The 24,349-nt window shown below is 35.8% G+C and overlaps 1 protein-coding gene across 2 annotated transcripts in view; it reads left to right on the top strand.

The window, feature by feature from the left end:
- galnt13 (UDP-N-acetyl-alpha-D-galactosamine:polypeptide N-acetylgalactosaminyltransferase 13) overlaps positions 1–24,349 on the top strand; it is a 53,081-nt gene that overhangs the window by 5,364 nt on the left and 23,368 nt on the right. For both annotated transcript variants that reach the window (XM_051119262.1, XM_051119263.1), the window contains exons 2-8: positions 1,015–1,259; positions 9,162–9,330; positions 12,787–12,953; positions 13,239–13,446; positions 17,842–18,012; positions 20,881–20,998; positions 21,193–21,373. In XM_051119262.1, the coding sequence (XP_050975219.1) occupies positions 1,118–1,259; positions 9,162–9,330; positions 12,787–12,953; positions 13,239–13,446; positions 17,842–18,012; positions 20,881–20,998; positions 21,193–21,373 (1,156 nt within the window). In that variant the 5' untranslated portion in view covers positions 1,015–1,117. The remainder of the gene's footprint in view (positions 1–1,014; positions 1,260–9,161; positions 9,331–12,786; positions 12,954–13,238; positions 13,447–17,841; positions 18,013–20,880; positions 20,999–21,192; positions 21,374–24,349) is intronic.

The following is a 24,349-nucleotide window of genomic DNA, read 5'->3' as shown; positions in this document are numbered from 1 at the left end:
TCTTGGACAACCATGACATGGCCAGAATTAAATATTAACTCACATATCACATTACAACACAGCACAATAAATTACACATACCACATATATTACAAAGCTAAAATATGCCAAACAAACCCCTCATTTTTGCACTTCTCTGCAACAGTTGGCAGCAAAATAATTTTTGCAGTGATTGATTTACACATCAGAGTCCTCAATCGTCTCCCTGAGGGTAACATATTAAAATTCTCATCTAAAATGTGTGTATCATCAGCAACAATTTTCTTAGCTTGTCTTAAAACAGCTCTTGAACCTCTTGAATAGGTCATTTCGCATCCCAACCTGCAATTTTTAAAGCAATTTACAAGTCGAGCAAGTTTCGATTTTAATCCAATAAAATGTCCCATGTGTGGCACTTAAAAGTTTATGCTCTGTCACAGAGGTCTTCAACCCTGTTCCTGGGAACCCACTATCCTGAAGAGTTTAGCTACAACCCTAATCAGACACACCTGAAGTGGCCAATCAAGCTCCTCAAGACTAACCTGTAGTGTTAACAATAGCAAACGTGAGATAAAAATCGATTTGCTGAAACAACCATGCCAATATAACTTGCATCTACAAGTTATGGAGCTCTTTTTTCATAACTAGTATTTCACAGGACTTGAACCTGAGCACTCCACATAGCAAATGCATTCCTGTACCAGGTGGGCTACCAAGCAAGTTTACTACATCAGAAAAGCAGCACATATTGAGCTGGCTGTATGTTGTAAATTTCAACATTTACAAATCACACACTATGATACATAGTGTTTTGCAAAGGACCGTGTAAAAAAGGATTTTAAAATATGTCTAATTATGAGCACAGTGTGTGAAATCAAGCTTGCATGACTGCAAGCAGTTGCATACATATACTTGCATACTATTTAGTCTAAAATTATGAGAGTGGTTTTAAAACATTGACTTTTACAATGAGCAGATAAGAGTTTTGCACAAAAGGATGCTAATAATATTTATATCTTTCTTGTCATCCTTCAGTGGGATGACGTCTCAGCGCGTGTTCTGTCACATCACCCCCTGCCCCATCTCCGGTGTCCCTCTCATCCGTCCATCTGTGGGGTCCTGACGCCAGCAGGGGCTCATGAGACGCTTTGTATACTGTAAGGTGGTGTTGACCACCTCTCTGGTCTGGGTGCTAGTGGACGTCTTTCTGCTGCTCTACTTCAGCGAGTGTAACAAATGTGACAACAAGAAGGACCACTCGCTCCTGCCTGCACTCAGAGGTGAGTCTGACCGTTTAACAGAACACAAAGTTTTATTTTTTCCTGCAGGGATGCAGGTGTTTACTCATCAGACTTGCTATCTGTTGTGCACCTGTGCAGATGTGTTTGTATACTTACGTGGACACTTACTTTGTACAGTAGTAAGCATACAGCCAGTTTGAAAGGAATAGTTCAACCCAAAATTAAAACTCTGTCATCATTTACTCATCTCCCTGTCCCTCTAAACTGGTGAGACCTGCTTTCTTCCGTGAAACACAAAATGCCATGTTTTGCATATGTATTTTATACAACTAATGTCTGTAAGGGCAAATGCTAACCTTGCAATGCATCTGCAAGTTTGAATGTGCCAAACACAAACAACATTTCAGAGCTATGACACAGTTTTCAGTAAATGTTGATTTAAAGGGATAGTTCACCCCAAAATGAAAATTTGATGTTTACCTGCTTACCCCCAGGGCATCCAAGATGTAGGTGACTTTGTTTCTTCAGTAGAACACAAACAAATATTTTTAACTCAAACCATTGCAGTTTTTTTGTACTCTCAAAGATTTGGTAGCCATTCACTGCCATTATATGACTGACAGACTGCAACGGTTTGAGTTAAAAATCTTCGTTTGTGTTCTACTGAAGAAACAAAGTCACCTACATCTTGGATACCTTGGGGTAAGCAGATAAACATCAAATTTTAATTTTTGTGTGAACTATCCCTTTAAGAACAGGCTAACAGTAAAAATTTTAGTCTAACAGATATTGCCACAGTTCCCCAGTAAATCACAGTACATTATAACAGTTGTGAAATGTTATATTCAAATATGGAAATGATGCATTATCTATCATCATCATTTTCTTACATTTTGAAGAATGTTAGGAACAGTGGTTCACTTTTGTTGACTGTATACTGTATATTCTTCTTCTCTTTAAAAAAAAAAAAAAAAAAAAAAAAAAAAAAAAAAGTTTTTCATAACACAAGGGGTATTCATTGCTTTAACAGGTCAAATAATGTGTAAATATGGTTGTTAAATTAAGCCAGTTCTGTTTCTTTTCCTATATTCAAAATTAAGTGAGTCATTGTTTTCTGGTATCTTGTCTTTCTTGTCTCTTGAAGTGTGCTCACCAGCTGCTCATTTCTTAATGTTTAATCCCAACACTATAAGATCCTTGTCCTCACTTCAACGCTTTGCCTGATAAACAGGTTTAACTCACACCGTAAGCTGCTTTCAGGTTTAGACGTGGTCCACCAGCATCCATAATCACAGTATTTCTCTCAATCTTTGGAGCACAAGTACATCAAATGTCTTGTTATGAATTCATATTATGTGGTCTGCTTTTTGTCTTTAATAAAGTGGACAAACAGGAAGCCTGTGTCTCTCTGAAATACAATCTGTATCCATGCATACAGGATTTAATAATGGCAGGAAAGCTATTAGGGTATTAAACAGTCAGATGAGGTCTAAGCAGCCACAGTGCTGAAAGAGCAGGGGCTTAGAAGCACTGCAGTCTGTCAGCTATTTACGCTGGATCGTTTTTTATAAGTTTGAGACAGTTTGCAGATCTTTTCTTATTGGGGTTATTGCCACTTATAAGCTCAGCCCTGATGACGAGAGGTGGTTATCTAAAGGTTAAGGATCTAACAAAAAACTTGGAAGGTCAGTTTCAAGCAGGGAATTTATACATTTCAGCACATTTACAGTGCATGTACCAAAGTGCATTATAATGATTTTGGACCCATAATTGCTTGTTAATTATAACCTTTATGTCTTTGCCTGATTTCTTATTACATATTAATTCTACTGATTAGTAAGTTAATTATGGAGTTTGACTTTATTGGCTAGCAAATATTTTAGATATAAAATGTAATTGGCACAGTTTGTGAATCTTTCATTATTTTGACTAGTATTATAAATGTGGAAAATTCCACTCCCTCTGGCTTGTAATCAATATTTACAGTAATAATATTTCACAATTCAGAAGGCATAAGCATAGGTTTGATTCTGGTGGGGACATAAAAGCAGTCTCATTTTTGTATTTATGACAGTCGTCTGACCCCAGTTTTATGTCATCTAAATGCTTTATTCCAACACACATCCTAAATCCAACACACAAATCATTTATCAGTATGATTAACAGACAGTAATTACAGACAGTTACACTGCAAAATTGCAATGTAGCTTTCTGTAGTTCATATGATGAAATATCTATAAAAGCAATAATAATAATAAAAATTTGACCTAAATTAATCAGTTTTGTAATTACACTTTATTTTACTTAGTGTGTTTATAGTGTACTTACCCAAAAAAACAGAGCTGGGTTGTAACTGATTAGTTACATTTTAAAATACTTTTAATCAGACTACAGTTACTTTTTTATTGATTACATGATTACTTATTATTTACACAATAACAATAAATTATTCATAATTTCTCTCTAATTCCTCTTTTTTATCTTAAAATTTTACTTTCTAAAATAGGCTGCTGCTTATATACAGTCAGAAAGTCCAGTTTTGTCATTATTCAGGTGGTGACACAGCATTTGATCAATGGGTTTAAGAAGTGTTTCAACATCGCATCAACTACTGATGAAACACGTTCATTTTTATTTGAATTATCACTCAGTAGGTTATTTAACCATGTATTATTATGTGGTATTATACATTATACAGCAACATTACACGCTTACTAGAGTTAAAAAAAGTTAAATCATAATCAATGACTCCTTTAAATACCTCTAAGATTTTAAAATAATGTTTTAATAATTAAATATCACATTAGCATATTCATGGTTTTCTGACATTGGCTAATGGTCATAAGGCTTGCAGGTAAACTTTTTTTTTTTTTTTCATATTTTTAGTGTATTATTTTAATTGTTATTTTTAAATGATTTATTTTAATTTTACATTTATGACTTAATTACTTGTTTAAACTCAAAAATCCCCTGCAACTCCTTTTCTAACCCCAGTTTGGGAAACCTAGATTTAATATAAAGTTTAATGCACTTCATGTTGTTAATTACGATGAAAGGAATATGTTTTCTCACTCTTTGCATCATTATGGTAATGAGATTATCTTGTTTAAATCAATGTGAGAAAACAAGTTAGGTCAAAAGTAATCTAACAGTAATCTACATATAACCTAAAATGTGTAATGTAGTGGATTACGTTACTGATTGCAATTCGTGTCACATAATTTGGAATCAGTAATGGATTACAATTTGTTAGTAATCTACCCAGCTCTGCCAAAAAAAGTACTGGATAATAAAAGGTAACTACACAGGTTAAGATTAGGTTTAGGGGTAGGTACAGGGTTAGTACCTAGTAATTACCTAATTATTGTAATAGTTATAATAAGTACATAGTATGTATCATGGAACAGGACTATATAAGGTACTACCAAGGTGACTAATGATGAGAGGAAGTCATGTTTAAAAGAGATTTAACTTGAATTTTATAAGGCAATAGTCAAAATCTCTCATACATCAGCATCAGAGTACATATACATAATGTATGGAGAGCACTTACAGACAGAACGATTGGAGTGGGGGCTTCTTAATGATGCTGTACATCACTTTATTTTAATATTAAAAATGTAATGGACCAATGAAGATTCTCAAAGAAAACTCGCCCAGCACCCTACTGTTGAACTCAACTTTGATGTGCGTAGGTAAACAATGCACATACATTTTATGGATATTCCAGCTACCAGTTTACTTCATACATTTATTTCAACAATGCACTTCTTTAAAAGAGGGCAGTTTTCTTGCATATTTACTTTAACTTCAGATGCCACCAAAATTACAACAACATATACATTTTTTTCTTATTATTGCTACGGATGTCAGTAGTCGGTGGATATTGGTAGGGACATGCCCCTAACATCACTACAAAATGTGAGGTTGCTAAGGTGTCTTGAGTGTTTTCAGCTGGTTATGTGGATGTTCTAGTTGATGCAAAGACAAAACAGCAACCCAAGCTCATGAGGACAGTGTGCCTGTGGCATCATTTCGGCAAAATTATATTACATTGCTTCTTGCACATTGTGCGACAAGTATAACATCAAGTCAGTGGAGACAAAAGTGTGTTTAGTTTTATCAAAAATAGATGAATGTGAATCTGGCAAGGTTTTGCTTTGTGTAGCAAAAATAGATTCAGTCTTCTTGGACCTGCACTCCTGCTGTGTAGCACCACACTTCTTGCATATGCAGAATTCTATCTATTGGAGACAGATCTTCAAATATCCTATCTAGGAAAGATCATTTGGCTTGTAGTCTGTTTTTGGGCTTTGGGTTATTTTTAGCTTTACTATGCAGCCAATTGTTCTGTTGTTCTCTCGCTGAATGACTGTAGTAGATGTATCACTTAACAGCAGCCTTAAAGAGAGCAAAGAGGCTACTTTCAATATGGAGTGTTTTGCTAAATAAATACCGTACTGGGATCAATGCAGTAATGCAATGGAGAATTGTTGCTTCTCTGTCTTAATTGCCACATCATTAAGTATACATCACCCTCTTCCCAGACTGCATTTTAAACTGATGATTCAACACAGCTTTACATTCTAATAAAACAAAAGAAATGGTACTTAGTGGACATCAATTATGTAATGCTCTTTTATACATCTTTATGAATAACTGCAGGGAATCTCTTTTAAAAGATGGTTCCGTTAGACTCCGTTCCAAAACGTAATGAGCTGCCTATCTGCAGTTCCTTTCTAAGGCAGCTTCCTAAAGGCTGGAATACGCTATGCAACTTTTGCCAAGACTTTTGCCGTGATTTGCAGTTTGGAGGAGTCAGTGCTAGTTGCTCAAAGTTATTTCTCAGACTGTGCAGATTTTGCACAGTCTGAGATTTCACAAAAAAACATGTAATGTATGATATGTAAAGTCTTAGACCTCATGGCATTCGGAACCCATAAGACCTTTGTTCATCTTCAGAGCACAAATTATGTGATATTTTTGATGAAATCCAAGAGCTTTCTGACCCTGCATAGACAGCAAAATAAGTGACACATTTAAGGCCAAAAAAGGCAGTAAGGACATTGGTAAAATAGTCCATGTGACATCAATGGTTGAACCGTAATGTTATGAAGCTAAGAGAATACTTTTTATGCGTAAAGAAAACAAAAATAATATTGCTGCTTGTTTACGAGAGTACCACGATGCATGCCTGTGCATTCCTCTGCTTGTAAACAAGGTGCAGCGAATCCGGGTTCTACGTCAAAATGCCGGCTCCTGCGTCAATAGCACCACATGTATTCGTCGTGGTAATCTCATGAATGCACGCTGAAGAATGACACGGAAGAGAATGGTTAACAACGATGTGAGGGTGAGTAATTAATGACAGAATTTTCATTTTTGGGTGAACTATGTCTTTTTGGGGCATTAAATAATGGCACAGTCACCTTGTGTGATTTATTTAAATGCTGTCCTCCTATAAATTATGCAAATTCAGAAAGTGTTTGATGTTTAGTGTTTTATAATATGTGTCCATTCATCTAGTGTTTTCCAGCCTTAACTCAATCTTAACCTTAATAGCTTATTGACTTGGAACTTTCTTCCACTATATCTGATATCTTAGATCAATTTATAATTACTATTATTGGTAGCAGTATTATTAATAACATGATGCAGTACACATTGTCTTCAAGCATTGCTGCCTTGAAATTTGTCCAAAACATGGTGGCTGTTGCATTGGGATTGTGACTGATGCCTTAAAATACTGCTTACAGAGGCAGCTCAGTAGGTTTTGGAGCGGAGCGAGTGTCCATAATGGGACAATGCTTCCAGATTTATTTCAATGACATGATATTATGGGCTGTCCTTGTGCCCAAATGGATGCTATTTTTGGACTAAGCAGCTAAGTAAGACAGCAGTGTATGAGGGTATATCAAATCCCCCGGTGTTCTGCTTTGAAATACTGTGAAGGTTGAAGAGAGACGTTAAGAAGCAGTGTTGCAGAGTTTCAATTTTGCCGTTATTGTCAGAGACCTTGATGAGTTGCTCTTTGTCATACTGCAGTCACAGCACTCCCTCATATGTTGGTGTGTTTTGCTGCACACTATATCATGTGCAGTTCTCAGTCAGTATGCATAAAGCAGGGTAATCTTGCCTAAACTTGCTCTCGCAAAACTAGGTTCACCCTGACCTCATAACAGAGAAACCCATCAAATCAAACAAGCCATTAATGTGGCCTGTGGTTGGCTGTGAGAGGTTTGAATTGAACCCTCTTAACCTTGTCAGCTGCAGATGATCCTATGGCTCTGGGAGAACTCAGACTGTAGGTTTATAGAGGGAGACGGTAATAAATATAGGGGACGGAGAACAATCTCTAATAATGTTATATAATAAAAGTCTCTTAGATCCCATCCTAGCATTGTGATGGTGAGTTTTGCAAGGGCAAAATCAGTTACATTTTCTTCAAGAAATCTTATCTGTTGGTGATTTAAATGATTAATTTGTTCTTTCGTTTATTTTTATAAATGTTATTTCCTAAACTGGCAGTCTGTAGAAGCTTGAAAGTCCTTGAGATGAGTCCTTGTAGACGTGTGCTACTTTAGTATTTTAGAAGTGCATCATTAGTACGATAGGGCAAATGTAGGCTTAACCCTATAAAGCCAACTGTATTATGTTTAAAAAATATATATATATCAGCATTGCCATCAAATTGCATATTTTTGCTCACCTTGAACCTATGACACAACAAAAGATTTTTGGACTATTATTACAAATATGAGACTTCACAGTCCTTTCTTTCTATGTCAGTTATAAATTGTTTCAGATGAGGATTACTAACGTTACATTTACTGATGAGGAGTAAAACAACTTATGATTAAAAAATGTTGATTGTGTTTTTGCCTGACAGTGTTCATCTTTATTTGCTTGCTGTCTTTGTAGTATCTGTTTGATAACAGTGTTAAGTCAAATTCCAAGGACAGAAAGTGTCTGTGCTGACAGATCCTATAACATGGATCAATGGTTCAGAACACTGCTGCCAGTTTACACGGGTTTTTGCTGCAGCTGAAAATCTCTTTTGTCTTTAGTTCAAACAACACCACACAGGTGTCAGAGATCTGTGTGCCATTTGGACTGTTTATGTTTGTTTTTCCCGTTGTGCCCATATTTGGTTCTTCCTGTCCTCATTTTGTCCTGATTAGTTAATTTGCTCCACCTGTCTGTGTCTTAATCACCACCCTTTATAAGTTGTTCTCAGTTCTGTTTCTGTGGTCTGATCTCAAGGTTATTTTGGTTGTGTGTTCTCCTGCCCTTGTTGGAATTACCAGTTTGGATTTGATTAAAGATTCCTGTTAGTGTTAATCTCGTCTTTGTGCGTTTCCTTGCCACACCCAACCGTGACAACAGGTATATCAGTCAAATGGGCAGTGTGTTGTAGTGCTTTTCAGACCTTCATTTTAATTTGTTTTATTATTATTATTATTATTATTATTATTATTATTATTCATCTTAAGATTATTTATATATTCATAATTCATTTATTCATATTCATTTATAGTATAGTAATTTTAATTTAATTAATACTTAATTCAACATGCAACCAGTCTCATTTCCATATGTGAAGTAAATTGCAAATATTAACTTCCAAGTGAAACAGGTTGCTCAACAAGAAATAATTACATTTTAATACATTGGGAATTTTTAACATTTTATACACTTGGAATTAATCAAATGGCTGAAAATGAATGTCTGTATGACAGGTGGTTGGAGAAGGGTTTGTAACGTCAGCTGAAATAGAATTGCACATTACACCTTTTTTGATGTCAAAGCTGACACTTTTCTAACAAACCGAAATGAGAGAAAGTGTTTGTAATAAATATATGGGTGCATGGTTTAAAAAGAGTACTATGCAATTGTTATAAATACTCTGCACTGAGTGTCATCCTGCTTTCTGTGTTCCAGCGGTGATGTCCCGCACCCATGAGGCTCCAGGAGAAATGGGGAAGGCTGTGATAATTCCCAAAGAAGAGCAGGAGAAGATGAAAGAGCTCTTTAAAATCAATCAGTTCAACCTGATGGCCAGTGACATGATTGCACTCAACAGGAGTCTACCAGATGTCAGGCTGGACGGGTGAGTGTGTGTGTATTTCTGTTTAGACAGATGCTCCATGATCACATTAATGACACTATTCACAGGATCCAATCAGCAGCCACGGCAATCTCAACAACACATAAGCATTTATTAGAAAGACAATAAGAAACACAAACAAAATATACTTTTTTTATTTAAGCAATAATTTGTTATCCTCATAGAGAAAACTAAAACAAAGTACTAATGGTTCTGTGGCTAGCATTTTCTGTATTTATGGGATAAATATCATGTGTGGTTAGAAATTAATGGTTAAATTTTCCATCAGCCCCATTACTCTGTTTAAATTAGAAACTTAAATTTTCACATGAGAATCCCTGTTCTCATGGGAAATAAATGTGCCTCAAGGACCAGTTTCAGTAAAAATGCAATTTTTAGCTGATTTTTTTTTTTTACCTCTCAGGAGCCCAATGGATCACAGACTTTTTTTTTTTTTTTTTTTTACATGCTTGCTAAAGGTGTTTCTGTAAAAGTGTGCTGGTCAGCTGTTTTGAACCGGTAAAAAGAACTCCAGACAAACTTTGCTGTAGCCAGATTTTGTTTAAAATTATGTCACACCTGTTACATAAATACTTAATACTGAAAATACTTGTGCTTATATATCAGGGCCTTATGAATGTCATTTCAACTTCACAGATGTTATGATAAATGCAAGGTATTGTTTTACAAGCTGCTATTCTGTCTAGAAAGTGATTTAGTTTGCATCGTATCCACAGTAAAAGCAGCAGGCTAAAGAAGGTTGAAGAACACAAACACACATACACCCACACACACAAAGTTTATATTTTCTGACTCTTATGAATGCAGTATGGTATTTGTCGTTGCAGTGGTACAAGTTTTGTGGTTTTTACAGACATGTTTGAAAGCTACTGTAGCAATTTCTCTAGGAGAAGGGCAAGACTATGAACTGACAATTTGTTAGTTGTGTTGGTGTTAGTTGAGTGTTGTTCTTAGTTGAGCTAATGTATTACAGACGAGTATCAATCACAAATGCACAAGCCCAGCACAAGTTTTATTGTGAGATGACAGAATAAGGAAAAACATGAAAGTCTGGATTTATTCTCCGGTCAATACATCCATTTAAAATATGGAAAGCATTTGTCTGTCTGTCCATTAATGAGAATTTAGACTGAAATGAATTGTATTTTAAATAAAATTTCACAAGAATAGGTGGTAAAGATTAAAACATACTCTTTAGTTACTGTCTCAGAGAATAAGGTCTTTGTTTATGCAATCTATAGAGCCATTCGAGTTACATAATGAAATCCCAGAGAGCGGTTAGAGCAAAACATGCCACATTCATCTGGTGTGTTTGAGTTATGCCACCATTCAGCACACTGAAGGCCATAACCCGTTTCTTCCCTCCCTGCATTCACTGATGTGTTTCTCTTGGAAGAAACAGTTACTTTGCATTTTACCAAAAACCTGGTATTTCCTTCCATGTCTTCTAATTTGTTTTAATGCTGAATGCTTTGAGGCAGTTTTAAAGCCTTGAGGAAATGGTTTGTGTGACAGTTAAATGCTTCAGTTAACTCCACTATAAAAGCAACTAGATTTCCTGAATGTGTTGCTTGTGTGTTATAGATGGTAAGTACTGTAGGTGGTAAAGACCCCACCTCCAAGTCCAGATATCCTGGTATTTACATATAGTATGACTCAGTATTTTAAATCTTTAATTTAAATCTATGAAATATTTTTACCATTTTTGATCCACCAGGCAAAATCAATGATATGACCTGGATGACAAAACTGTTAAAAATGTCAGTTACAAAAGTAGCCAACAAGCTGCATGATTTAGGGAAACATTTATGTACATATATCACAGTTACATGCTTAAGCTTAATACTTTGGAGTTTTGGTTTTTTTTTTTTCAAATCACTAACCACAGCTATGAGCAATAGTATTAGTGGTGTTTCCCTACTGCAAACACTACTAAGGAGTATTTTAGATAGACAGACAGATAGATAGATAGACAGATAGATAGATAGATTAAAAAATAGAACAATTTGGGGTGAGATTAAATAAATTTGTCTCCCAGAGAAACAACATTGGTGTAATATTGCTGTAAAAACCCATCAGCGCTATTATTTGTACCATTCACTCACTGTTTATAGCAGAAATCTCCTGTGGCTCTCAGTTGGGTGATATTCATAGTGAGATGCAGCATGCCGTCATCTGTAATGTGCCTCCAGTTTGTGCCCTTTTGCCCTCATCCTGTCTGTACACACAAAGAGAAGCAGAGCTATAAACCTCCTTCTCTGCTGCTCATTGATCCCCCCTATCTCTTTTCATTCCCTCTGCCATTCTCTGTTTTTTCAGCTCACTCTATCTTCAGTGCAGCTTCATGCTTTATTTAGGATCTCCTAGTGACATTCAGCTGCTAGCCACTGATAAAATAAATATCACCTCAAGATAAAGATTTTCACAAAAATGGGTACACATGCTAAGTTTCACATAATCCGCAAAACAGTCATTAGGATTGTCCATTTTTAAGCACTGAAATTTGATTGGCTGCTCGTTGGTCCTATTAGAGGATATGTTAGGATGTCCACTAAAGGAGATGCATACTCATTTTTTAATTTAATGGATTATTTGACTGGAATTTGATAGAAGCTGGTGTGTGTCCCCAAATTTTCTTCTTGTCTGTGTGTATCAAGTATTTGTATGGCTGTCGGTGCCAGTAGCCTTGTGGGCAACGCGTGTCCCGTGTTCAATCCTGACACGAGGACCTTTCCTAATCCCGTCCCCTATCTCTCTCTCCCACTTCAGTTCCTGTCAGTCTGTCAGTTCTGATCTGTCCTAATAAAGGCAAAAAATCTTTAAAAAAGTATTTGTATGGTTCTAAATAATAAGAAATAGACTGATTTATAAAAAGACTGTCTGCTTCAAGTTTTAATCAAGAAGAATATCATTGCTGAAGAGTTGATTTTATGCTTGTGTGGTTCAATCAATATTTGAAAGTAATGGACAGAAATCAGTGTTGAATCAGTATCAGAGTTCAACAGTTATTGAATGTTGTATTGATGATCTTTGCAAATTGGGACAAATGTGCCTTGAAAACAGTGCACAAAATGAGGCCATAATGGTGTTTTCAATCACCCGCATACATACAGAACACCCACAATAAGCCATATATACCATATAGCATTTCGACTACTTGATCATTAATGTTGTTGCAGAATGTGCACTGTTATCGCTTAGTGATATATTTAAAATTAGATATATGGTACATCCAGTTAACAAACTATCAAATCTCTTGATTGTTCATAGTGTTATGTAATTTATATTATTGTCCAGCTCTAATTTGCTAAATGTGACTATATGTTATTAAGATATTACGATATAATAAACATTAACATCATGGTTCTCTGCAAAGCAAAAATAATTTTTTTTTTTACAAATTTTATCATACAAATTCTGTTTTTATGTGTTCCTTAGCTGTAAAACGAAGACATACCCTGACGACCTTCCAAACACCAGCATTGTGATTGTGTTTCATAACGAAGCATGGAGTACACTTCTAAGAACCATACACAGCGCAATAAACCGCTCGCCCAGGCACCTGCTGCTCGAGATACTGCTGGTGGATGATGCCAGCGAAAGAGGTCCTAATCAAATAATTTCAATAACTGATCATTTTAATTACTTTCCATGTTGTGTTATTCCTTCAGTATCACAATACCTGTTAATAGCAAAATATCTCCAGTCTCATGTTAATCTTGGCAATATATTTTCTCATAAGTTTTTTTTAGTCCATAAATGACTTTCAGATTTTCAGAGACCAGAGTGGGAAAACATTAAAATAATATAATAATATGAAGCTGGCCACCATAATCTCATCTGTGTAGATGACCCCTGCTTTTACTGATTGGTTAATTGATTAATTGCAGATTTTCTAAAGAAAAAACTAGAGGATTATGTTGCGACTCTGGAGGTTCCAGTGCGAATTTTGAGGATGGAACAGCGATCCGGTTTGATTCGAGCACGGCTAAGAGGGGCGGCCGCTACACGGGGACAGGTCATCACCTTCCTGGATGCCCACTGTGAGTGCACTATAGGGTGGCTAGAGCCACTGCTGGCCCGCATCAAAGAGGACAGGTGAGTGTGCTTGACTGTGTGTACACAATATATTCCTGAGCCCCGAACTATATATTTTATAGACTTGAGAATGTTTACAAGACATCTTATTTTTGCATTTCCTTTCTCATAGTATTTACCATAAGAAGAACTAAATATAGTTAATAACAGAAAAAATATACTGTGGATCAGTGGTTCTGCCTTTTTGACTCCAAGGCCCCCTATTGTCAAAGACAATATTCTAAGACTGGCATTATGATTTTATTTATACAAGAATTGGCCATATATTAAAATAATTGTCAAGTCAAGTCAAGTCACCTTTATTTATATACCGCCTTTAACAATACAGAATTGTGACAAGGCGGCTGTACAGTATTAAATAGGAAACAGTACATCAAGGCAAACCAAAGGCAACATTAAACACTCACATTATAGGTAAAGGTAGTTAATCAAAAACAATAAAATAAAATGCAATATTGTGTTAAGAGAAAGTGTCCCCAACTAAGCAAGCCAGAGGCGACAGCGGCAAGGAACCAAAACTCCATCGGTGACAAATGGAGAAAAAAACCTTGGGAGAAACCAGGCTCAGTCGGGGGCCAGTTCTCCTCTGGCCAAAGTTCCCGTGGTCTTGTGCCGACAGCCGTCTAGGTGATGTGGTCTTTAATGTGGATCCGTCTCTGGGGCTCATCTAGTTGATGTGGACTCCGCTGACATTCAGGGCTGTAGAGGTCGTCTCTAGGTGCTGATCCACCGTCTGGGCTGGGTTCGGACTGGATCCGGGGGACTGCAGTGACCATCTGATCTGGATACGGACTGGATCTGGTGGTTAATGTGACCTCGGAATAAGAGAGAAACAGACTAATATTAGCGTAGATGCCATTCTTCTGACGATGCACCGAGTACATCGGGTGTTATGGGAAGTGTTCCCGGTTCCGGTTGACCTAATTAGTGCAGCCTAACAATCCTTTAACGGATTTGAATTATAAGAATGTGGATTTGTTATGTGTAAGCAAGGTTAAAGAGATGTGTCTTTAATCTAGATTTAAACTGACAGAGTGTGTCTGCGTCCCGAACATTGTAGGGTAGATTGTTCCAGAGTTTGGGTGCTAAATAAGAAAAAGATCTGCCGCCCCGCGGTTGATTTTGATATTCTCGGTATTATCAAATTGCCAGAGTTTTGAGAACGCAGTGGACGTGAGGGACTATAATGCGATAAGAGCTCACTCAGGTACTGGGGAGCTAAACCATTCAGGGCTTTATAAGTAATTAGCAAGATTTTAAAATCTATACGATGTTTAATAGGGAGCCAGTGCAGTGTAGACAGAACCGGGCTAATATGATCATACTTTTTGGTTCTAGTAAGAACTCTAGCTGCTGCATTTTGGACCAGCTGGAGTTTGTTTATTAAGCGAGCAGAACAACCACCCAATAAAGCATTACAATAATCTAACCGTGAGGTCATAAACGCATGAATTAATGTTTCAGCAATTGTAAGTAATTCAGTCCCATTTCCAGAGTTTACACATTTTTATTATGATTTATTTTATTTACTTGACTTTTTCAGTCATTTGGGATTATAGTGTTATAGTATTTTTTTTAATTTATGTAAATTTAAAATGGAAGTAGTTGAGGGAATGAATTACAAGAAAAATCTGATGTCAGCTTGCATCTTGATTTTTTTTTTTTTTTTTTTTTTTTTTTTTTTTTTAGCTATTTTAGCTTTTTTAAAAAATTGTTTTGTCTAATTTTATATTATTTTAAGCCATTTTGCACTCCAGGTTAACAAAACTGCATCACTACCAAGATACTTACACATGCAGTGGTGATGTTATCTGTGATTTAATGTAGCAAAAATTGTGAAAGTGTTTGGGTAAATTTTGGGATGTTTAGGTGAAACTCTGCAGAAACATTTATGCACTGTTAAATTAAAGCCAGTTTTCGACTTAATAAACTTCCTCTACTGCTTATACATTGCTTTGAATGCTTACTTTTCCAGCTGCTTTGGTTCATGGTTCCTCAAAGTATAATCCTGTTATCCGTCAGTAAGTGTGACGTGTCCTCCATTTGTAAAGGGATCTTTATTACGTTCACACAGATTCAGGTACAGAACACAGATTGGGAATTACATTACTAAGAATATCTTGTTACTCTTACAAGCACACTTATGTTCTTAGTCTCAGTCTGCCTCATGCTCAGGTGCATCTGTGCTTTGATACAGGAAACCTATATCTGTGAGAGTATGTGCTTTGTGGTGCATGCTTTAAGGATTTTTATTTCCCCATCTGGCTGAATCAAGGAGCAGTAAGGGATACGTTGGTCATTTAGATGTGTATAGCATTATGCAGTCCATGTATTGAGTTTGTATTGATCAGAATTGTCTAGTGGTGCTGAAGCTGGAGGTGTTTATCCAATTAACATTCTGGAAGCATGAGCTACATTGTGGACTGTTTCTATTTTCCACTGGGCATTACTGCAAAATAAACCCAGACAAGTTCACCTGATGCACAGCCATTTTGGGCCGTTATAGAGTTAAATGAGTTGTAAGTGTATTAACTAGCTAAAGCTTCTCATTTAAACCTGAAATTCACCCGAATCCAGGATCTTAGGATGGTATGACAATTTGATTTGTCCCCCCACCCCACCACTTTTTCATTGGACAAGTTTGTTCATGTTGACATTTTCACTGTACGTATCCACAAGTTTCCTACGCCCCATGAGCCCTTGCGTCAGAAGTGGGAGCGTCTTCCGGTTCGAAGTAAACAAGCGGGACGTAACACTCATTTATTCAACAGCTGTCAGTAGTGACGGGCAAATGAAGCCTCGTAAAACAGCGAGATGTTTCAGGAAAAGATTCAAAGCTTTAGGTGTGTTGAAAACAGTGCAAGAATAATAAATAAAGCAGCCAGAAGCATGTGAAAGAAACACCGTTGGACGAAACATGCACCACACATTTCACAGATTGACTTATGTTACGTGCACAAATGTAAGTCTAACAGTGTGTATTTTTGTTGAATTTCTGTCTCCGATAAATTAATTTACTCAAACTGTTATATATAAATATATCTATATGATGTAATAGAAGAATAATGTACACATGAAGTTCATATGGCAAATATTTATTTTTTCTGAAATAATTTGTATTTTTAATATTACTTATATGACTGGGTATTTAAAAAATCTAAATGAATGAGTAAGATCTGGGGGTTTGAACTGACAGTGAATCTCGCATGGGACTGGAGAGAAAGTGAGGCTTCAGTTGTCACTGGTTTCTTGATTTCTACATTAACAACACAAGCCTCGAATCGAGGCTTCATCTGGCACACCCCTTAACACAAGCTCTGATGCCTCGGTTCAAATGTCACATTACTAGTTAAGTCATTCAAGATTTAGTGATCCAAACTTTCTAACGATGTGGGAGCACAGTTTCGAACAACACATGTCCCTGAGCACCGTAATGACATCTCTCATAAAGATTTGCAGCTTTACAAGGTAAACAATAATCTGAAAAACACTTTACCTCTCTTTAATTAGCACACAAAATACCATTGGTACTACTATTGCCACCTAACCGAAAATTGTACCCACGTTCTTTTTTACAGTAGCACTCCTCAGAAACAGGTAGATAAATCTTTCAAATTCAGTGAGACAAAATAAACATAATCTAGACATGACGTATTCAGAAAAGTAACAATGAGCTCAAAGCAGCAAAAAATCAGTGCAGAAATCAGTTTTCTTTCTTTCTTTCTTTCTTTAAAAAATTCAATGCAATACCACTGTTTCACCACTAGATGCCTGTTTTGCCATATTTATACAGGGGTGCACAATCCCTAGTTGCTTAGAATTGTGTTTTCAGACACAGTGTTTTACACAATTTTTTTTTATTATTTTATTAAGTTTTTATTAACATGTTTTTATTAAGTTCTGTGAATATAATGTAAATAATGTAAATAATACTCAACTAATTGTCAGTTAATGTTTATTGCATGATATTGTTCGATTAATATAAGGTCTCCTTACTGTGACAATATTGTCAATTCAGTTTAATTAGATTTTTGCAGTAGAGTGGTTTGGGTGACAATAGAATAGAATAGAATAGAATAGAATAGAATAGAATAAAACAGGAAAAATAGTATTACACTAGACTTTCTCACCCCTTCATTTCTAAAGTGATGGCTGTGCCCCTGTCTTAAAGTAAACCAAAAAAGCATGTGTTTTATTTGGCAGAGAGGGAAGGTTTAAACTATTCTCTTTTTTCCCTTCATTTTTTTTCTTAGCTTTCTCATGTTTTGTTTGTAATGATTATTTGTATATGGCTGTAATTTAATATAAAAAAGAAGTAATTCTTGTCAAAATACCCGGTTTTCCACTGCAACACTTGTGTGAAGGTGAATGGGTTATTTTTGTTTGTCATTCTAGGAGGGCTGTGGTCTGTCCAATCATTGATGTCATCAGTGATGAGACATTCGAGTACATGGCCGGCTCAGATATGACCTATGGGGGATTCAACTGGAAACTCAACTTCAGATGGTATCCAGTTCCACAGAGAGAGATGGACCGACGCAAGGGAGACAGAACCCTTCCTGTTAGGTAATAAAATGAGTTTTATTTATGTAAATGATGTACAGTATTCTGTTAATTATTCACAAATGGCACTGAGAATGAACCATGAAATCTTCTGTGCTATATTGTTTCTTTCACACACATACACCGTTCATTACAGTGTTAAAGACATAGAGGCTTTGTTCCAAATAATTCAAAACCTTTACATAATGGCTGATTTTTCTTGGTTAATTGAGCAGACAGAATGTGATGTAGGCGGCACAATGGTTTAGTTGTTGTCACTGCAGCACTGCCAGTTACATTATCATTAAGATGCGAATCTCGCATCTAATATTGTTAAATGTTTAAATCAGTTCTTTCATTAGCCTGATAATTTTTAAGGGATGTTTTAAACTGAACTAATTTTACTTTTCATTTGTCTTTTTTAAACATGAAATGCAAAGCCAATGCATTTGTCAGTGTAAAAAAAACAACTGATGTTCAAGTGATCATTCAAATGATGTTCCCTGTAAAAAATAAAAAACACAATTTGTTGAGTCAGTTTAAAATAATTTGTAAACTGGCTGCCTTAAAATTTTAAGTTCAGTCAACTAAAATACGTTTATTTAACTTGAAATGTAACAACTTAGATATTTGTGTTTGCTAAACTTAACAGATGGGTAAGTAACCCAGCTGCCTTTTAATTTTTAGTTGATTCAACTCAAATATCTAAGTTGTCACTTAGTATAATTTAACATTTCAAGTTGAACAAACTTTTTTTGAGTTGACTGAACTTAAAATTTCAAGGCAGCCAGGTTACAAATTATTTTAAGTTGACCCAACAAATTGTTTTTTACAGTGTTGGTGGGTTTCCTACTATGAACTGCTTGCTTCAGGTCCTTACACAGAATTTCAGTTGGATTAATGTATAGACTTTGATTTGGCCATTCCAAAACATTAACATTGCTCTTCTTTAACCATTCTTTGGTAGAATAACTTCTCGGACAGTCCTGACATTTTTCTTTAGAATTTGCTGGTATAATTCAGAATTCATTGTTCCATCAATGTTGGCAAGCCGTCCTGGCCCAGATGCAGCAAAACAGGCCCAAACCATGATACTACCACCACCATGTTTCACAGATGGGATAAGGTTCTTATGCTGGAATGCTGTTTTTTTCTTTGTTCAAACATAACGCTTCTCATTTAATCCAAAAAGTTCTATTTTTGCTTCATCAGTCCGTCTAACCTTTCTCCAGTAGTCCTCTGGCTTGTCCACATGATCTTTAGCAAACTGCAGATGTTCTTTTTGGAGAGAAGTGGCTTTCTTCTTGCAACTCTGCCATGCATACTATCATTGTTCAGTGTTCTACTGATGGTGAGCTCATGAACATTAACATTAGCCAGTGTGAGAAAGGCCTTTAGTTGCTTAGAAGTTACCCTGGGGTCCTTCACAACCTTGCAAACTATTACATGTCTTGTTTTTGGATTGATTTCTGTTGGTCAGCCACTCCTAGGTAGTGTAACAATGGTCTTGAATTTCCTTGACGGGGTGACGATGATAGTTAGGGGGGAGGCAGCCGACTCGTCACAGTACACAATCTGTCTGACTGTGGATTTGTGAAGTCCAAACTCTTTAGAGATTGTTTTGTAAACTTTTCCAGTCTGATGAGCAACAACAACTCTTTTTCTGAGATCCTCAGAGATCTTCTTTGTTCCTGCCATGATTCACTTTCACAAACATGATTAGACTTTGATAGATCCCTGTTCTTTAAATAAACCTGATAGTCATCTCGCTGTTTGAAAACACCCCTGAACAGATGGACTATAGTTTTACCTTTAAATTATCTGCTAATCTTAGAGATTCACATACTTTTGCCACTTACATTTTCCACAATTACATTTTCCTGAATAAATAAATGACACTATATATAGATATATATCTCATTTGTTTGATTTGGTTCTTTTTGTCAATTTTCAGAACTGATAAAAACATTTTGATTTATATTAATGCACTGGGTATAAGAACTGATTGGTGGTATTTTTGTTCACTGATAAAATTGTGACCGTTTCTGATCTTAGAGATGAGGGGCAGTCATGGCCTAATCATTAGAGAGGTCTAATGGTTAAATCTAATAGTTAAATAGATTAAACATCACTGTTTAGCACTGAACGGGCGAGCATTTTTAGCTGCAGTGTTGAACTGATTCGCCATTGAGAGTCTCTGTATTATCATGTCTTCTCATGCATTTGTCTTCTGTGGATGAGCGGTCTTTCTGGGGGTCTTGCATTAATTATTGTCATTGTAAACCTGTGAGAAATCACAGACTTGGAATGATAATTTTTTAATAGTTTTTCTAAACATGTCATCCCTTTGGCCTTCATCTGGACAACTTCCTTTTTTCAGTCACCTTAGAGCCATCTTGCTATCTCTGCAAGCAGTTAAATTTAAAGCAGTTAAATAGGGTTTTTCATATAATAAAGGAATTAGCACCAAGTGCCCGATTAACACCAATAACTTGGAGGCATCTATAACTGTTCTCTTATTTTGAGCGGAGTTCTTTTTTCAAATATCTAATAAAAGTTTTTATACTTTGCTTCACAATACAAAAAACTGCCCTTCTACTCCTGTTAGAATACCTTCAAATAGAACTAAGCAGTGACCTTGAAAGTTAGGAAATTATAGGTTGTTCTCTAATTTTAATCTCCTCTGTGGATATATATCTATACATTATATTCAAGGTCATTTGATTGATATTTATCAATCCTTATTGATGTATCATTACACCCCTATAAAGGATTCTCCTACACAGATTACAGTGGTTCACATCACTTAACCTAGCTATTGATGGTTGATACATATATATGTATATAAAAAACATGTTTAATGCTGAAGTTTTGTTTGAATCTTTTCCACAGAACTCCCACAATGGCAGGAGGTCTGTTCTCTATTGACAGAACTTATTTTGAAGAGATTGGCACCTATGATTCAGGCATGGACATATGGGGAGGGGAAAATCTAGAGATGTCTTTTAGGGTGAGAGCTCCACAATAGTTGAAAAAAAAAAAAAAAAAAAAAGAAAAAAAAAAAAACTGCAGTGCGTATCACGTAATGATAATGTTCTGCCATATTATATTCATAAATACACTCTGGAATGCTCTTTTTATTGTATGTGGCCAAGTTTTAAAGGTCCTTGTTGATTCTGATTTCATTTGTATGTGTGAAAATAGATCTGGCAGTGTGGAGGATCTCTAGAGATAGTCACATGCTCTCATGTCGGACATGTGTTCCGGAAGGCCACACCATACAGCTTCCCTGGTGGAACTGGTCAGGTGATCAACAAGAACAACAGACGATTGGCTGAAGTCTGGATGGATGAGTTCAAAGATTTCTTCTACATCATCTCACCAGGTAATATTCAACAGGAAATCTGTAATTAACACTTCACTTACTGAGATGGTCCATCACATTATCTTTGGAGCTGTAATTGTGGTTGTTATGACTACTTTCAAGCAAATCTTTGTAACTAAATATAACGTAGGGTGAAAGTGAAATTTAAATGATGCCACAATTGTACCAAGCCAGTTTTTAAGCTCTAGTGAACTGGTGAATGCGGAATATGTCTCATTAAAGCGATAACCATGTTCTCACAGGTCTTCATTAGTGTCACAATGAGGTATGGTCGTCTTTACAGAGATGCAGGGTTTTCTATAAATAGCATGTTGATTTGCATCTGTGGTCATGGTTGTTTTGAAAGGCTGCAATTATCTTATCGTTTGGCCTCCTGGACCATTGCTGTGATCTGTCATTTGCCGCCTTTATCTCTGCTTATGCAGGCAATAGGGAGTTGTAGCACACTAAATTTCTTCAAATCCAGTTCGACACATCCTCTTGTCTTCCTGTTTCCTTTTTGTACCTTTTCTTCTTCTCTTTCAGTGGCTCACGTTAAATATGCTTGTAAAAAACACAATTTAACTTTCTTTTAGTAGCTATTTCAGAAATAATATACTTTAAAATAATATAGTCAAATGTGAACTAAATGTAATGTTTTCGAACACTTATTGCATGTTATTTGTTGAAAATGTATTATAGTTTAAATTAATTTTAAATGCGGTTAGTTAAACCCAAGAGATTTAGTGTTTTGATCCACTTGAGTAGGACTTGAGTACATCTTTATATGTAGTTTCATATTTACTTACATATGTTCAGGTTTAGTTTCTCTCAAGGTCTGAAATGAACATTTACCAAGCCAACCAATTTAATATGTATAATATATGTATAATATAATTTGTATAGTAATTTAAATGAAAGTAATGCAAAAAAAAAAAAAAAAAAAAAAAAATTTTTTTAGTTTTTTAATTCTCTTAATTCTCTCACCCTTTACAGCAAGACATATTTTGTTGCACACTGGCTACACACATTGTGTTCCACAGCCTTTCCAGTGAATTTTTTTTTTTTTTTTTTTTTTTTTTTTTTTTTCTCCTACAAAGGACAGTTTTCCTTTTATTCCTACCACGAAACATCAATATTTAATCCCCATTCAACTTTAAGAGCCGTTACTGTTCCACATCCCCCTAAAACAGTTTTACATCCATCTGTCTTGCTCATATTTGCTGATACAGACTTTTTCATGACAGTCCGCAAGCAGTTCTGCTGGCGCAGATCAGCGGTACAGATATTTCACCCTGATGAGAGATATTCCATCTTTTATTCATACCTGGTATTGTGTTAAGTGTCTGAGTTCTGCTCCGCTGCTCACGTATTCATGAAGGTTCTGCTTTTCTTATCTGCATCTCGCCCCTAGGGAGACCTGGGAAATGTAGTGCTATAGTGGGGTTAGAAAGCCTCAGTATCCTGCACAAGGACAATAATGAGATTAGCCTTTACTGAAACCACTGTCAGTTCACTTGAGAGGGAAAGATTCAGGAGTAACTCTGCGGTAATGTGGAGCACAGGAGGGGGACTGTTCCTGGAAAAACGTCCCAGTGGTGCTGTGTTGTGTGGACTGAAGTGTGTGTGTGTGTGTGTGTGTGTGTGTGTGTCTGTATGATGAATAAATAGTGTGGTCTGGTATGCCAAGAGTCTAGGGCAGTGACTGTTCTGGAGAGAAAAACTGTTTTTTTTTTTTTTTTATAAAGAGATTTGTGGCACAACAGAAGGGAGTTCTTCCACATATAAAGGAATAATCCACCCCACAAAGTTCTGTCATCATTTAACTACTTGAAAGCATTTCAAATGTTCAAAACTTTCTGTATTCAGTGCAGATGTTTAGAACAATATTCACACTAGACATCTTTTGTGTAAAATCTTCTAGTCCAAAGATCTGTACCTGTCATGATCCATCCAGAATCACGTTTTGACTGAACCTGGCATGCATAAATACATTTTTAAAAAGGAAGCCTGACACGAGACAGACCTGATAAAATTAGATGGCAATTTTCCCAAACCTGGCAGTGACATTTGCACAGTCTGCAGCCCTGCATGCCAGTGGCAAGTGGAGACATTTTCAACTAGGTTTCTTCCTAAATTATTTGTAGATGAAATTTATTCTCTGATTCTTTTTTCGTAACATTGATTTTAAATACGTTTTTGACCCATATTGCCAGATAATGTAATGTTTTTATTAATGTAATGGTTTTTTTTTTGCATTTAGACTTTTTTTGTTTCTGTATTCGTTATCTGGCAACAGTATGCTACATTATTTTTCTGCTCTGTCTTATGTTGCACCTCAGTTGACATTCTTATATTAAATTTAATAAGCAAATCACTGCACTCGAATAGCTCAGATATTCAACCGTTTACATTGACTGCACATCACTGGTACGCACACCAGTATCATTAATTAAATTAATTAAATAAATTAATTAAAATCGCTATTTTTTTTTTTTTTTTTTTTTAAGAAAAAACACAATCCGAGTCAAATGTCAAATTAGAAATTACAAAAATGTAAAGATGTAAATGATGTAAAATTATGCCCATCTCAAATCTCTTAGCTTGTTTGTACATAAAATTAATTCTGCCACATTTTATATAATATTTATGTTAGCTACATTTTTGCCCCATGTTGCTAGATAGTGTGGCCTATACTTTTTGTCCAAAATATGGGGGAATATGTTGTACATCATCTTAGGTCTTCTCGGGTCTAAAGCACATATTTAAAATTACCAGAGACCCTAGACTACTATCAGACTCGACCCACATTTGAGGCACCTGCCAAATTTTTGTACAAAGACCTCCATTAAGACCTCTAATTTAGACTCTCTCTCATACAATGAAAATGGTCAAGCTATGAAAAGAACAAACAGCAATGTAGTATTTAAGTAGTTCTTATGATTCGTGGAGAATTTCTGAACCCATACGGTAGCTTTGTGTAATGAACAAAATGAA

This window comes from Labeo rohita, chromosome 9, assembly GCF_022985175.1.
Source record: "Labeo rohita strain BAU-BD-2019 chromosome 9, IGBB_LRoh.1.0, whole genome shotgun sequence".
In the NCBI taxonomy this organism is placed as follows: domain Eukaryota; kingdom Metazoa; phylum Chordata; class Actinopteri; order Cypriniformes; family Cyprinidae; genus Labeo; species Labeo rohita.
This window is presented reverse-complemented; position numbering and strand designations above follow the sequence as displayed.